The following is a 13,332-nucleotide window of genomic DNA, read 5'->3' as shown; positions in this document are numbered from 1 at the left end:
TTGAAATGTTGTAAAATTGTATCTGATGAACTCACCTTACTGCTATGAGATGTGTTGACAGAAAAGTCGTATGGTTAGCTAATTCATTATGTTAGTTGTGATTTGAAGTGAGTTTACTATTCTAGCTCGTATGAACTTATTAAGCATTCGTAATGCTTACTCATTTATGTTTCTTGTCTTGTATTTGTCTTTTGTGGAACGCATCGGTCAAATCAAATTGAAGTCCACACTATCTAGCTTCTAACTCGATAGATTTTTAATCATTTCGATCTTGGTTATGTGGCATGTATACATGAGTCGTATTACATATGTGTCATTTTGATTGCTCATGAATTTGAGCATATGTGGTACTTGATTTTGGATGTTTACATGTTATGTATATAAGTGTGTATGGTGGCCAAATTTTCAATATGTGATGGTTGAGTGATAGCTTAATGCGATGTCTTGAATAAAATCCAAATGGTATTTGTAGCTACAATTTTGCATGAAAACATGATGCTATGAGATTTCGAATTATGATATTCTTGGTCATGAATATGGCTTGGATTTTGAATGGCTATCATATACATATATGTGTTTGTTGGAAATGCAGCAAGCAACGAAAGAAGCATTTGTTTAACAAAATTGACATTGTTATACTTGAATACTTGGTGAATGTATTTAGGTCTTATTAGGCATATATGACTACTTGAATATGCTAACTATCACTGTATTTGACTTGGAAGATAATTACATGCGAATTCTGTGTAAATAGTTATGAGGCAAACTATGATAATGTGTGAGTTGTGTTTATATATGATTCTACTTTTAATGAACGTTAGAGTCCTAAAGTGTATCAAATTTTTTATCCTAATAAACATCCACTTTATAATAAAATATTTATAACAAAAATAAAAATTTAGCAAAAGTGAAACAATTGTTATTTTATAAATAATAGATAGAGTTTATCAAAATAAAAATTACCTTCTTCTAAACTTCTACAAATTAAAAACAACATAAAAAAACATAATCATTTTTGTTTAACTTATTTGAATAAAAAGAGTACAAATTTAATTAATTCGATTAACCATTAACTCGGCTTTCAAGTGATTGGATTAACAATATTTCAATTTAAATTCATATATAAGAAAACATATTAAAATATCTTAAATGACTAATGGCTCGGTATTTTTGGTATTAAATAGAACGAAATAATGAATAGTGCATATGCATGGACACTTGTTTTGTATGTTAAATTAGATCAAATTATTTAAAAATAACCATAAACATTATAAATTTAGAGAAAATAGTAAAGTAGAATTGTGATAAAATTATAAATACATAAAAAAATAATGAAAATACAAAAATATCAATCCTACTTTAGCTTTAACTTAAAGTCCAAGTGCAAATCCAACCAAACCAAAACGCTTCTACTACTAATACTATACATCGGCGTCGTTTCCACACAAAAACAATTCAATAAAAGCAAAAAGAAGAAATAGACAAAATGGTCCAATAAACCAACCCTATTTTCTCTCTCTCTGTCTCCCTGCTCGTCTTCCCTTTTCCTTGTATTTTCTTTTGTTTTTAGATAAATTGGGCAATTCTGGTATTGGGGAATAAAAGGCTAAAAGACAAGACACGATGATGTTTTCAACTCAAGGAACAAAAACCCAGTAAAGGGAGCAAGTCAACTGGTTGGTCGTTGATGATGACGACGAGGGTGGATTACGGGGGACCGGGTCCTGGCCAGGTCCGACTAGTCGGAGACTATATTCTGGGTCCAAGAATCGGGTCGGGTTCATTCGCGGTGGTTTGGAGGTCAAGGCATCGACAACATGGGTTGGAAGTCGCAGTTAAAGAGATTGATAAGAAACTCCTGAGCTCCAAAGTCAGTGAAAGTCTGCTCAAGGAGATATCCATTCTCAGCACTATTAATCACCCCAATATCATCCAACTTTTTGAAGCCATTGAGGTCTTTCTTTTTTTCAAAAAAAATATTTTTGATATACCCACTTTTTCTATTTCCTTTGGAAATTTGAATTATTTTATGACTGATTAATGCGTAAGTAATGCTGTGGCAGACTGAAGATAGGATATTTCTAGTGTTGGAATATTGCGATGGAGGGGATCTCGCTGCTTATATTCAAAGATATGGAAAAGTATCGGAGGAAGTTGCCAGGCATCTTATGAGGCAATTGGGTACTCTGTTTTGAAATTCTTTTAGAATCTTTAGACAATTGCTTCTTTGAACCTCATTGATGGTAGTAACAGTTATTGAATACAAATTTGATGATTGGGTTGTTTTTGTTTTAAACTTATAATTCTAGTTGGATATTGCATGTGGGTTTTTGTTGGGAAACCTCATGACAACAGTTACAGCACAAACTTTTGCTTCTTAAGTAGTAACGGCTTTTAAATTAAATGTTTGATAGTTAAGGCAATTGATTTGCAATTTATATAGCTATTATTGTTTCACGTGTGATTTACAGTAAGATATTCTTAATTGCTTTGTTAGTCAAATGGATATGATGCCAAACTGGAGCCCATTGTTTCCTCATATCCCCAATTTTCTTTGCTTACATTCGTTTCTATTTAGCTTATTTAGAAAAATCTGGAATGCCCTGATCGGTGGACTATCTTGTGCAGCTGCAGGATTGCAAGTTCTTCAAGAAAAACACCTTATTCATCGGGATTTAAAGCCGCAGGTATGGTGCTTCAATATCGTAGTTTAATTCTTTGTATGTTTAGTAGGATGTTGATTTTCTCAGTAGTACGGGTCATGTTTAAAGAAATGCAGGCATTCTTGTTTTATAGGACACTGCAATGCATTCTGTCTTGTTGTATGTTAGTAGATCTATTTCGTAATTAACTGGCAGCTAACCTCTGTAGTTTGTATGTGATGAATACTAGATCATTTATTTCTTTTAAATTTATTGTAACTTTGCAGAACTTACTGTTAACTAAAGGATCAACTCCGCAATTGAAGATAGGAGATTTTGGTTTTGCAAGGTGAACACTTTAATTGGCCGCCTTCTAGTTGGCACAATGCTTAGTTCATGGATATGGCTTCATTTTGCAACATGCAGTATAATTTAATCTGTTTCTTTTTTGCTTTTGATACTTGTAAGGAAGAGATCTTTTTTCTGTTCTCATTTTTTTAAAATTAGAAAAGTTAGGCTATCTAGAAACATGTGTTCTGACTTCCATGGAACATCTGTCAGTCGTATTCTCTTGTCATGACCCAAAATGATTCAAACAAGTTATGGTTTAGATAACTATATAACATTTTGACACAGGGATCAAAGTTGTTCATAGAAAGCTGTTGATATACCTTGTTTTGCAGATCCTTGACACCTGAAAACTTGGCTGATACACTATGTGGTTCACCATTGTACATGGCACCTGAGATTATTCAGAATAAGAAGTATGATGCAAAGGTGAAAGAACTGCATGGATTTTACTCCCTCCAGTCCACCCACCTCCATTTATTTTTCTTTAGCTAGCTTTTACTTGGCTGTAATGATCAATGCAGGCTGATTTGTGGAGTGTTGGGGCAATCTTATTTCAACTGGTCACTGGGAAGCCACCATTTGATGGCAATAATCAACTACAGGTTTATGTGTAGGATGATCTATTTGGCTTATTATCAAAGCTTAAATGCTTCATAAAATTCATTGTGATTCTCTTCTGTATGCAGCTGTTCCAGAATATATTGAGGTCCACTGAATTGCAGTTTCCAGAAGGAGCCCTGGAAAAATTACATCCTGATTGTGTTAATCTCTGCAGAAGTCTGTTACGACATGATCCGGGTACTGGTTACTAACAGTCTTGATTTTGGGTTATATGGTACCAATAATTATGCCTGCAGTTTGCAAATATTTGGGATCTTTAGTTTACTTGCAGTACTTGTAAATCCTGCAATCTAAAATTTAACTTCAATTTGCAGTTGAGCGACTGACATTCAGGGAATTTTTCGATCACAAGTTCCTTGGTGAGAGAAGGTAAAATCCTCTTTTGGTGCTTTTGGTGCTTTTGATGCTACTTGTTTCAAATTCCTTTATGTAAAGTTGTCTAGCAGGCAAAGCAGCTTGGATTAAGTTTATTGTATCATTATCTGTAGCAAAAAGGTGGGCCTTGAGCTGGACTCATCACGTCTTCAATCAGAAGCAATGGTTGAGCAGTTTGATTCTTCTGCCTCTGAGAATAAATCTCCATTACCTTATCGGGATGTCATAGACATATCTAGCATAAATCAGAAATCAGCTAGTTCATTTGGATGTGGTACGGTATCACAAACAAAGGAGTACGAGTGTTCATCCAGTGTCAAAGGTGCTCTTGGGGCAGTGGCTCTTACTGTATGTGATAGCAAAGGAAAATCTGTTGATAACCAGTGTTCACCAGCTCAGCTCAGAGGTGCATTCTTCTGCTAGACAATGTTCCCAGTATGCTCTTTTCTTTTCTTTTAATCATTGTCTTTTCTTTTCTTTCTATCCTTCTAATTCCTCATTTTTCCCTTCTATGGCCAGTAGCTGACTCATTGGAAGGTATTGAGAAGGAATACGTTCTAGTCAATTCTCATTCCACATCGATGGAGACTTTCTCTTATTACCTTGAGACGTCCCTCCAAGATTATTCAACTTTGAAGTGCCAAGCAAAGAAGAGTGACCAGGAACCAGCAGTTTCTCTGGAAAAGGAGACCGCTGAAAGTTCTGCCGCTTCTGCAAAATCTCCACAGTTTCAGGGATTGGATATGCAAACATCATCTGAATCAGCTATGCTAAGGGAAGTACAGAGACTTAACGTATTGCATCCCTCAACTAGGCTGCAGTTATTGCATCGGTATGCACGGGCTATTGCAGAAATAGCTCAAGGAAAGGTGATCTTTCATTGTTTTCTGCTGAATAAGTACAGCCTATCTGTTGTAGACAGGCAATTGCATGACCTAGAAGAACATGGATATTGTATTTCTAGTAGCAGAAATTTTGTCAGTTATAGAAGAATAGTGAAGTAGTAGCTCCCCAGTTATATCTGTCCTTATCTAGGTCATAGATGATCTGGCTATTCGAACTTGCTGCTCAACTTTCGGAAAAGCCTGCTTTTCTGTTTGGTGAAATTTTTAAATGCTTTAACCTTTTCCGTTTAGAAACATTGGATTGCTATGAACAGTTAACTAATACTCGTTATATTTTAGGATGTGAGTTCCATTTATGGCCGAGTCAAAGCCTGTTAGTTTTTTCAGGAAAAAACATTTGCATATCTGTTGTTGCAGATTATTGTATTGAGTGAAACATCTCTCTAACATCAGTTGGGTGCAGTATAATGCAGGACTATTTGTAGAATCATTTTCAGTTGAACTTGTTGTCTTGGCTATATGGAAGAAAGCTCTTCAGATCTGTAGCTCTTGGAAAACCTCTGCTCCAGACAATGAATCACCTGGAAGCAATTCAGGCAATCAACCTACTACCACTATTCAGAGTAGCGCAGACTTGGCTCCAAATTCAGGTGACAATGTAGATTTAAACAAGCCTTCATCTGCTTGCATCTGGGCAGAGCAAGGATTTATCGTTGCTTATGATCGTGCCGAGAAGTTGTCATGTCATCTTCAAGATATGGATGGTTAGATTGTCAATATGAAATAACACTTTGTTTATAACTTTCTCTTAATTGGGGTTTTGATTGGTCAAATAATTTCAGCTACAGCACAGATGCCTGATGCCATGGAAATAATATATCAAACCGCACTCACTATCGGGACAAATGGCGCTGTGAGTAACTTGCATTAACGTCATAATTTATTTACTTACCCTTTGTAGTGTGACTAACATAAATGCTTTTTTTTTCTTGATCTTTTATGAACTTGTTTTAGGTAGATGAGTATATGCGGAACAAAGGTAGTGCTGCGGCATTGTACTCTAAAGCAATGGTTTTACTTTCATTTATTGTAGGAGAGGCGGCAAGTCTTCCATTGAACCCACCATTTTCATTGACTCCTGCCAATAAGAAGCGAATTCAGGCATACATTAACAACTTGCAGACTCATCAATCTCAGTTTCTAACATCAGCACCGTTTCCTAAGCTGTCTGCAGACTTCCACACCAAATGAAAGTGCTCTGCTTGTGTAAAAAAGTATTTTCAAAACTGCAGCAAGTTTTGAGCTGGATCTTTCGAGTATATAATGGGCAATACTAAATGACGTCTTTCTATGAATAGACTTGAACTTGATATATCTAATGTACAGAAAAAAAAATTATATTAACAAATACTGGCAATCGAACAAAATGATCTTATGTTCCATAGGAGTTTGATGTAAATAATAGTATTCTCTCTCTTGATGGACTGTAAATTTGAATAGAAATGTAACCTGTACAGTCATGTTTTCCATAAATGGATATAATTCTTTCAATTATTGTTGGAGCCACTATCAGATGTTGATAAAGGATAGAACCTGTCTCAAATTGTTGGGGCAGACAACCCAGTAGCCCTTGTCTTCTGAAATTAAATTGCAGTGGAGAAATCGTGTACCTGAAATAAATTGGACAAATCGAAATCATTCTCCGCAAGAATAAAAGGATGAGGGATATGCAGACCTGTATAGCATCAGGTGACATTTTTTCATTATGTCGAAAATGTCACTCGCCTACTCCACATTTCGTGCACTGTCTGGATTTCATCAATGGAAACAAGGAGATAAGAACTGAATTGATTCCAAAAGTAGAATATAAAGAACCATATAATCAAGTTTCAAGAATAGCGCACCCAAACATCTAGTTGATCTTGAGCATGAATAGCAGCATCAATATCACCTTTCACTGATTTCTCATGGCAGGACCTCTTTTGCACCCAAAAAAAATCTAGTTAAGACTAGGAAGAATAAAATAAAAAAAGCAAAAGAGCAGTTAAATAGTTTCTACAAACCAGTGGATGTCCTGCAGGCTGCAACCGTAAGGCAGGCAAGCAAACCTTTACTTTTCATGTTGCCGTTTCAATGCATCTAAAAGGTTATAGTGAATAAGATCACCAGAGTAGAATAGTAAACACAAGGGCGTATATATGCTGAAAAGAACCCAAAGCAAGGGCTATTCAATACTTAAAGCTTCTTATCTAAGTCTATTTCAAAGGAGTTTTTAACTACAACTGCATTGTCCAGGAAAGTGATTAAGCCAATATAGACATATAGTACACACACTTTGACATAAGGTCTCGTGAGCTGCAAGTCTTAAAATTAAACATGATAGTAAATCAGACACGGGGAAAATTAGAGAACACAAGCAGCAAACAGAATTTTCCTTTGTTGATTGGATGCAATAGTGTAATTCAAGTCAGTGCTTCCCCTTCCAAGCGTATCCTCTTGGGATCTTTCTCTTCACCTTGACTGCCTGTGTTCATCACTCTGCTTTCCTTGGCCTCCACAGAACACCTTTTGTAAGGTTTAAATCCTGTTTGACGGGCCTTAAGCTTTTCATGTCCTAGCCCAATCGTCAGCAAGCTCTCGTCCACAATGTTCTTAGCTTTTGACAACACTTTTTTCTCGACTCCTTGATGGTCAGAACAAGATTGGCATGCCTCGCTGGAGAAGTGTAAAATTGATGTCTCTCCATTATTCTGATCTGGATTTTGCTCATCTGCACCTACACTTCCCTTTTGCTTCTCCTTATTCTTTCTGTCATGAGGAGGAGAAAAGCTTTGTGGTAGTACTTCTCTGGAGAAGAGAGCTTGAAAAGCCAGTCGGCCCTGACAAAAACAAACATAGCTACCGAATAGTAGTGGGGCCACAAATGTAACAATATCACAAGAAAAATGGAATGAAAACAAAATTAAAGCTGCATGAAAAAACACACACATCAACTCACCCCTTCAGATACCTCCTTCCAAGAATCACTCAGGTTGGTACTGCTTCTGCCACGGCGATTGCTACATTCAACTTGTGGATGATTTGCATCAGCTGCCTTCGAATCTTCCTTTTGTTCCTTGTCTTCCTTGTTATTTTCTAATACATCTATCTCCACGTCGCTAGAAGAAGGTGTATTGGAACCACATGAAGATCGGTCAACTTGTTTTCCATTCTTTGTTTTATTTGGTTCTTGAGGCTCAGTTACTGCAGTTGCTTTCACTTCAGTATTTGCTTTTGCCTCACCACTCTCTTCACGGTCTGATGATGATGTAGGTGATTTAGATGCTGATCGTTGACATTGCATAGCTTCAGCATATTGAGGGTCCAACCGTTGATCCTGCATGGATGGATCTTGACCAGCATACATTTTTCTTTCCATCTTTGCAGCCGGAGCTTCACCATTCTCCATAGGAGTTACTGTAGCAGTGGATGCAGGAGCACAAGTACAGCCAGTCTGCAGAGGAGCACATACGGAAAGCAGTCCATGCGCAGCCCACCAAGCAGTGGCAGCTGCAATTGCAGCCATACCTGTAGCAGAGTTCATTTGTCTAGAAGGAAAACCTTCCTGGTCACAAGCAGGAGAATCATCAGAATTTTGAACATTTGCATATGGCCAAAATGTAGCTGCAAAGCTTGCTGCAGCATGAGCAGCTGGATTCTGTAATAAAGTAGATACAACGAGACTTGAAAAAGTGGAAGAGACGTGTAGAAATGATCGGTAGTCCTCTTGATTGGGATGAAGATGCATAAAGGGAGTATGAAACGTTGGAAACGCCTGATGAGTTGATCTTGGTGCATTATTCTGATGTGCAGTGGTAGCAGATGCCGCTGGATTTGCAAACAGGTTAACTTGTCCATGAATATCACCCATAGGGTGAAATATAGAATCCTGAAAAGTTATATCCATAGAAGGATTTGGAGCACATGTTCCTGGGCTTCCATCTAGGACATGCACAGCAACATGTTGAGGATTATTATGAGTGGCTTGCATCTCATCTGTACATATAGCACCGTCCATATCATCTTTTCTCTGAACTTGAGCTGGTTTCTCATATGAAGTGCAAGAATTCTCCAAGTTTGAAGGCTTACTTGTATCTTTATTAATTGTCTGTAAGACATCAAGTTTATAAGCCTCATAAATTTTTTAAAGTTCAAGAATGACATAGGATAGAATTCATATTTATCATGATTTACTACCTCCTTTACTGAAGGTACAAACTCCCTAAGAGGGCAAGAATTTCTAAGCACTGTTGATGTTGGTATAAAATTCTTGTTCACAGAAGATATGGAGGAGCAGTTTGCTTCATGGAGAAGGGTAAAAACCTCAGAGCAATTATCATCTAGAATTTCTTTCAGATTTGAAGATTTTTCATCTCTGCTAGATCTCTGGCAGAAAAAGGAACATATTAAGATTAGACAATATGCAGAACATAACAAAGGACATGCGTTAGATAAGTGAGGTATACGAGGAACTGAAATTAACCTCTGGGAGTGGTTCTTTCTCCAAGTTGAAAGCCTGTTTGCAATGCAAAGAAGATACTGGAGTTTCAGATTTTCCATCCTTTGCTCCCATCTGCACAGAGGTAGCAGCACTCATTTTCCGAGGGTAAGGGTTTCTCGGTTTTCTTTTAGGACGTGGAGGTGGAATTTCTATATCAAGAGCTTGACCAGTTGGAATGCCCTTAGTAAGTGCTTCCTTCTCCAGCTGAGAATGGAATATTTGTTAGCAGTCTCAACTCAAATGAAAATGGAGAAGTAAAATGTTTCTAGTCATTGATGGTGCCATTTATTTTCTCTGGAATTAATTTAGATAAGGAGACAAAGTTGTTTTTCTAATATGAATAAAAAAAAATAATCTGACTAGAATAATACTAAGCATTATCAGGAAACTAGAAGTCCATGAAAAATTTCTGTAACATCTACTTATAACTCTTACATGAGGTTAACGCAAAATTTTATACACTTGCTGTCAATATGGCCTGTTTTACATACATCAGACAATTTTGTGACAGTTTTTCCTACCCTCACCTAAGAAAGTATACACACAATTGCAGCTTTCAAATCAGGTAAGCTCATTCCATAAGCCACCTTTTAAGAGTTATTTACAGTTTTCAGTCCTTAAAATCCACATTGAATTCTCTCAAAAGGATCCTACACGATATAACATTTTGACTGTAGCAGACATACAAAAAGGCCACAATTGAACATACATGCACAATCATTGACTAAATTAATTGCTTGGCTAAACCAGCCCCCAATTTTTATTAGGAGAAAGCTTTAAAATGGCATAAATACAGGGGAGCGAGAGGATCAGTCTACGTATAGATGGAAGAAAATTACCAGTGGTTTCTTAGGAATCACAGTTTAAGTTCAGGATGAATAAGTTCGATTTTCATAGAGCTGATTATGAAGGAAACAGTAATTGACAATCACTGTCCATGGATGTTGAAAAATTCAAGTTGAAGCAGAGTCAAAACTTTGGCATAATCTAGCCCTGATGCAGCCTTAGTTCGGGTCAGCCCAAATTCTCTCCTTAAAACCTCAAAATGGGTGTACTTCATTCTCTATAATAATTCAGGCTACATGTCGCTACGTGACTTTTATATGCCAAAAACCCATATATATTAAATCCAAATCCTCTGTTATGGTAGATTAAGTTTAAAATTACATCAGCAAGTTCAAAAAGTGAACAGACAAGTGGATGCCTGGTGCATAAAATGAAATTCCAACAAGGAAGTAACCATTTAAAACAATGGAGAAAAATGGAGCCATGCTCCTTTATTTTCTCACAGATCAGACTCCTATGAAGATAAAACCTTCCATGCACACATCTGATCACTGTTTTCATACCCAAATAAATGGAAGTGAAGTAGCCGACATCTTCAGAACAACAAAGCATCTTTCTAGAGAGGGGAAAGGCTTCACCTAAATGTGGTAAGCAAAATTACTTTGGTTATAAAATTAGTATCAAGGTTGCTGCCTTTTCTAGATATGATAGAAGTGCTTCTTCGCATAATTGGCTATAAATCTGATCACTGTTACAGAACTAATGTTTTAACAGAAAGCTATTGAGTATTTACAAGTATTAGGTTCAACTCTTTCTCCTCAATATGTTATTCAGATGTGCCAGGGGAACCTCTATAATATTCTCTTGGTTGCAAGTAAGTGTTAAAAACAATATGAACTATAAAGTAGAGAGTAACCATAATATTCCCAACAGTTGAGGGATCAACATTTCATATACTTATAGCAGAAACAAGAGTTAAGAAGCAGAAAAATACATTGGATATAAGCATAAGCAAGAAGGCACCAAATGACCTTAGAGAAGAATTTTTGAGCATGACTCCTGATCTGGACAGCAGTCTTAGTTCCTATGTGTTCTGCGAATCACCAGGTAAACAGAAATGAGAGAAAAAACAGATATTTAGTTAAGACAACAGTAAATTACTAAAGCATTTCATATGGAACTACTAAGTACTAACAAATTTTAGCTCCAATCCAGCAGTTGAAATATTTCTGTATCTTCCACCTCCACCCACCAACAAAAAGAAATAATAAGATGGAAGAACAAGTGAAAACCTTCAATGCGTTGCCAAGCTCGTCCATAGAGCTTCAAGGCCTCCAGGAACCTATTATGCTCCTCCTCAGTCCATCGTTCACGTTGTTTTGTAATAGTATAAGGCTTCCTAGTCTACCATTCAAAACGAAAATTAATTAAATAATTGAGGTTGTAACAATAAGAACTCTAATTTTTTTACAATTTCAAATTGCATAATTTAAAAGAAATAGAAAACAGTTTCCTCATTTGATAATTAATACCTTAATTAAAAGTTCTTCTCCGGAGGAGTATGCGTCCATTTACAGGACCTGGGAGCTCTACCGCTGCTTCAAATCCTCTGTAACGAGCAACGGGTAAATCGCGAAACTCCTTTCATTTATTTCGACATCCAAAACTACAAATAGCAATGCCGATTTTGAACTCCAAAAAACCTGATGATAGCTATTTACTGCTGCAAAACACAAAAGCCAACAACAATCGATAGATATCCGTCTCTGGTTTTTTTTTTTCATTCCAATTAATTTTACTTCCTCATCATTCATAATCATAATAATTAATAAACAGACTGAACTACTTTATTTATAATCACATAGTAAACTTTGAACTAAAGTTAAATCTCTGGAAAATAACAAACAAATAAATAAAGGACATCCACCGTAACAAAGAGAAGAAACGGCTTCTCCCAAAGATTAAAAGAAAATTCCTTTACTCAGAATCCTCACCAAAACGAACCCGTAGACGCCAAAACCTTTCGAGAAATGAGAGGAAAAAAAACTTTGATTAGTAATTAACGACACTTGCACATACATCCTTCCGGTAAATGCAAAACTTTGCCGTTTTAGCAACCAAAAACATAAATAAATTTGAGGAAAAAAAAGATCCTTTACCTTCTATGTGGTTGCCAGAGGGGGGGGAATCAAACACTTTTTCTTTTGTCACTCTGCTCAACTGCGTATAAGGAACATAAACTTAAACTCAGGTGCGCAGAGTTTTTAACAAAGCAAATTATTTTAGGTGGCAACCAAACGGAAAATAAAGAAAGAAATCCTGAAAATGCGGTGGAAATACCTTGAGAGATAGCCATAGAAGACGATAATTCTGGAAGCAACGATCACGCATGAGAGAAAGAGTTCAACAAGGACCTGTTAGAGACATCATATTTTCCGGCAATGAAGAGATCGGAATCGACATCTGAAAACAGTTTTTTTAATGGATAAAGTATTTAAAAGAGAGTTAAGAAATAAAGCTGAAGATGAAAGCTGGCTCGTTTCTGGTGAGACCTAAAACACCAGAAACAACAGTTTGGGGAGGAGTAAGGAGAAATCTCAGCCACTACAATTTCCTGTGGAAATATTTTCTTGAAAAAAAGAAAGGAAATTGGCCGAGTTCAATTTTGTTTTGATGCAAAGATAAAAAGAGTAATGAGGAAGAATCGGAATGTACGAGTGGGAAATGAAATTCAACCTTGCGAAAGAATTCATTTGAGCTGGCTGAGAAAGAGAATGAACGGTGAACAGTAAACAGAAATGAGAGAGGCAACAGGATGCTGCCAATTGGCAGTAATTTAGTAGCTCATTTAGGTGTAGCCCACCTTTGCGCTTTTTCTCTATTATTTTTCAACTTGTTTGCTTTGCTTCTTACCATTCACTTCAAATCTCAGCCACAAGTTCCCATTCTGTGAGGTTAAGTCCGTAAAAGCGCCTCCAGATATGCCACGTGGGACCCTCTTTCGACGTGTGACTTCGCCGCCTGCCAGTTTTCCCCGGTTGCATCCGTACCACCAAGTATGAAAAAGTGGATGGCATTGCGCCAGCGTAGCATGGGCAACCGGTACGTGGCCTTTGGGTCAGATACGAAGTCATGCACTAATATCGGCCTCTCGGGCTAAGCAGCACGAGAC

At 36.8% G+C, this 13,332-nt stretch overlaps 2 protein-coding genes across 10 annotated transcripts; one reads left to right on the top strand and one right to left on the bottom strand.

Annotated features, from left to right (window-relative positions):
- Positions 1-1,456: 1,456 nt before the first annotated feature.
- LOC107912275 (serine/threonine-protein kinase ATG1a) lies at positions 1,457-7,723 on the top strand. 4 transcript variants are annotated; one of them, XM_016840369.2, is made up of 13 exons: positions 1,457-1,954; positions 2,064-2,181; positions 2,629-2,687; positions 2,930-2,991; positions 3,326-3,419; positions 3,515-3,595; positions 3,680-3,791; positions 3,929-3,983; positions 4,103-4,395; positions 4,512-4,858; positions 5,298-5,598; positions 5,677-5,747; positions 5,849-7,723. In XM_016840369.2, the coding sequence occupies exons 1-13, from the start codon at positions 1,688-1,690 to the stop codon at positions 6,083-6,085; spliced, it is 2,097 nt and encodes a 698-aa protein (XP_016695858.1). In that variant the 5' UTR covers positions 1,457-1,687; the 3' UTR covers positions 6,086-7,723. The 4 variants fall into 4 exon arrangements, with proteins under 4 accessions (XP_016695858.1, XP_040961910.1, XP_016695859.1 ...); XM_041105976.1 differs by having other exon boundaries at positions 4,509-4,858; positions 5,298-5,484; XM_016840370.2 differs by having other exon boundaries at positions 4,509-4,858; positions 5,683-5,747.
- Positions 7,067-12,978, bottom strand: LOC107912274 (protein LATE ELONGATED HYPOCOTYL). Of its 6 annotated transcripts, none has more exons than XM_041105975.1 (10): positions 12,501-12,978; positions 12,320-12,380; positions 12,155-12,180; positions 11,693-11,883; positions 11,453-11,564; positions 11,192-11,253; positions 9,357-9,578; positions 9,071-9,259; positions 7,833-8,981; positions 7,067-7,713 (listed from the first exon to the last, which is right to left on the bottom strand). In XM_041105975.1, the coding sequence occupies exons 4-10, from the start codon at positions 11,729-11,731 to the stop codon at positions 7,297-7,299; spliced, it is 2,190 nt and encodes a 729-aa protein (XP_040961909.1). In that variant the 5' UTR covers positions 11,732-11,883; positions 12,155-12,180; positions 12,320-12,380; positions 12,501-12,978; the 3' UTR covers positions 7,067-7,296. The 6 variants fall into 6 exon arrangements, with proteins under 6 accessions (XP_040961909.1, XP_040961906.1, XP_040961907.1 ...); XM_041105972.1 differs by having other exon boundaries at positions 12,088-12,180; positions 12,501-12,947; XM_041105973.1 differs by having other exon boundaries at positions 11,693-11,880; positions 12,501-12,947.
- Positions 12,979-13,332: the final 354 nt, after the last annotated feature.

This window comes from Gossypium hirsutum, chromosome D11, assembly GCF_007990345.1.
Source record: "Gossypium hirsutum isolate 1008001.06 chromosome D11, Gossypium_hirsutum_v2.1, whole genome shotgun sequence".
Lineage (NCBI taxonomy): Eukaryota > Viridiplantae > Streptophyta > Magnoliopsida > Malvales > Malvaceae > Gossypium > Gossypium hirsutum.
Note: the sequence above shows the minus strand (reverse complement) of the source record. Positions and strands in the feature narration are given on the sequence as shown.

What these genes read in the sequence shown, in the direction of transcription:
- LOC107912275 (XM_016840368.2), top strand. Translation starts at nt 1,688, where the DNA reads ATGATGACGACGAGGGTGGATTACGGGGGACCGGGTCCTGGCCAGGTC. An exon ending in TTCACCAGCTCAGCTCAGAG is followed by an intron (nt 4,396 to 4,508) that starts GTGCATTCTTCT and finishes TTCTATGGCCAG; the next exon opens with TAGCTGACTCATTGGAAGGT. An exon ending in CTATCGGGACAAATGGCGCT is followed by an intron (nt 5,748 to 5,848) that starts GTGAGTAACTTG and finishes AACTTGTTTTAG; the next exon opens with GTAGATGAGTATATGCGGAA.
- LOC107912274 (XM_041105975.1), bottom strand. Translation starts at nt 11,731, where the DNA reads ATGGACGCATACTCCTCCGGAGAAGAACTTTTAATTAAG. An exon ending in CTCAAAAATTCTTCTCTAAG is followed by an intron (nt 9,579 to 11,191) that starts GTCATTTGGTGC and finishes TTCCATTCTCAG; the next exon opens with CTGGAGAAGGAAGCACTTAC. An exon ending in TTGTACCTTCAGTAAAGGAG is followed by an intron (nt 8,982 to 9,070) that starts GTAGTAAATCAT and finishes GATGTCTTACAG; the next exon opens with ACAATTAATAAAGATACAAG.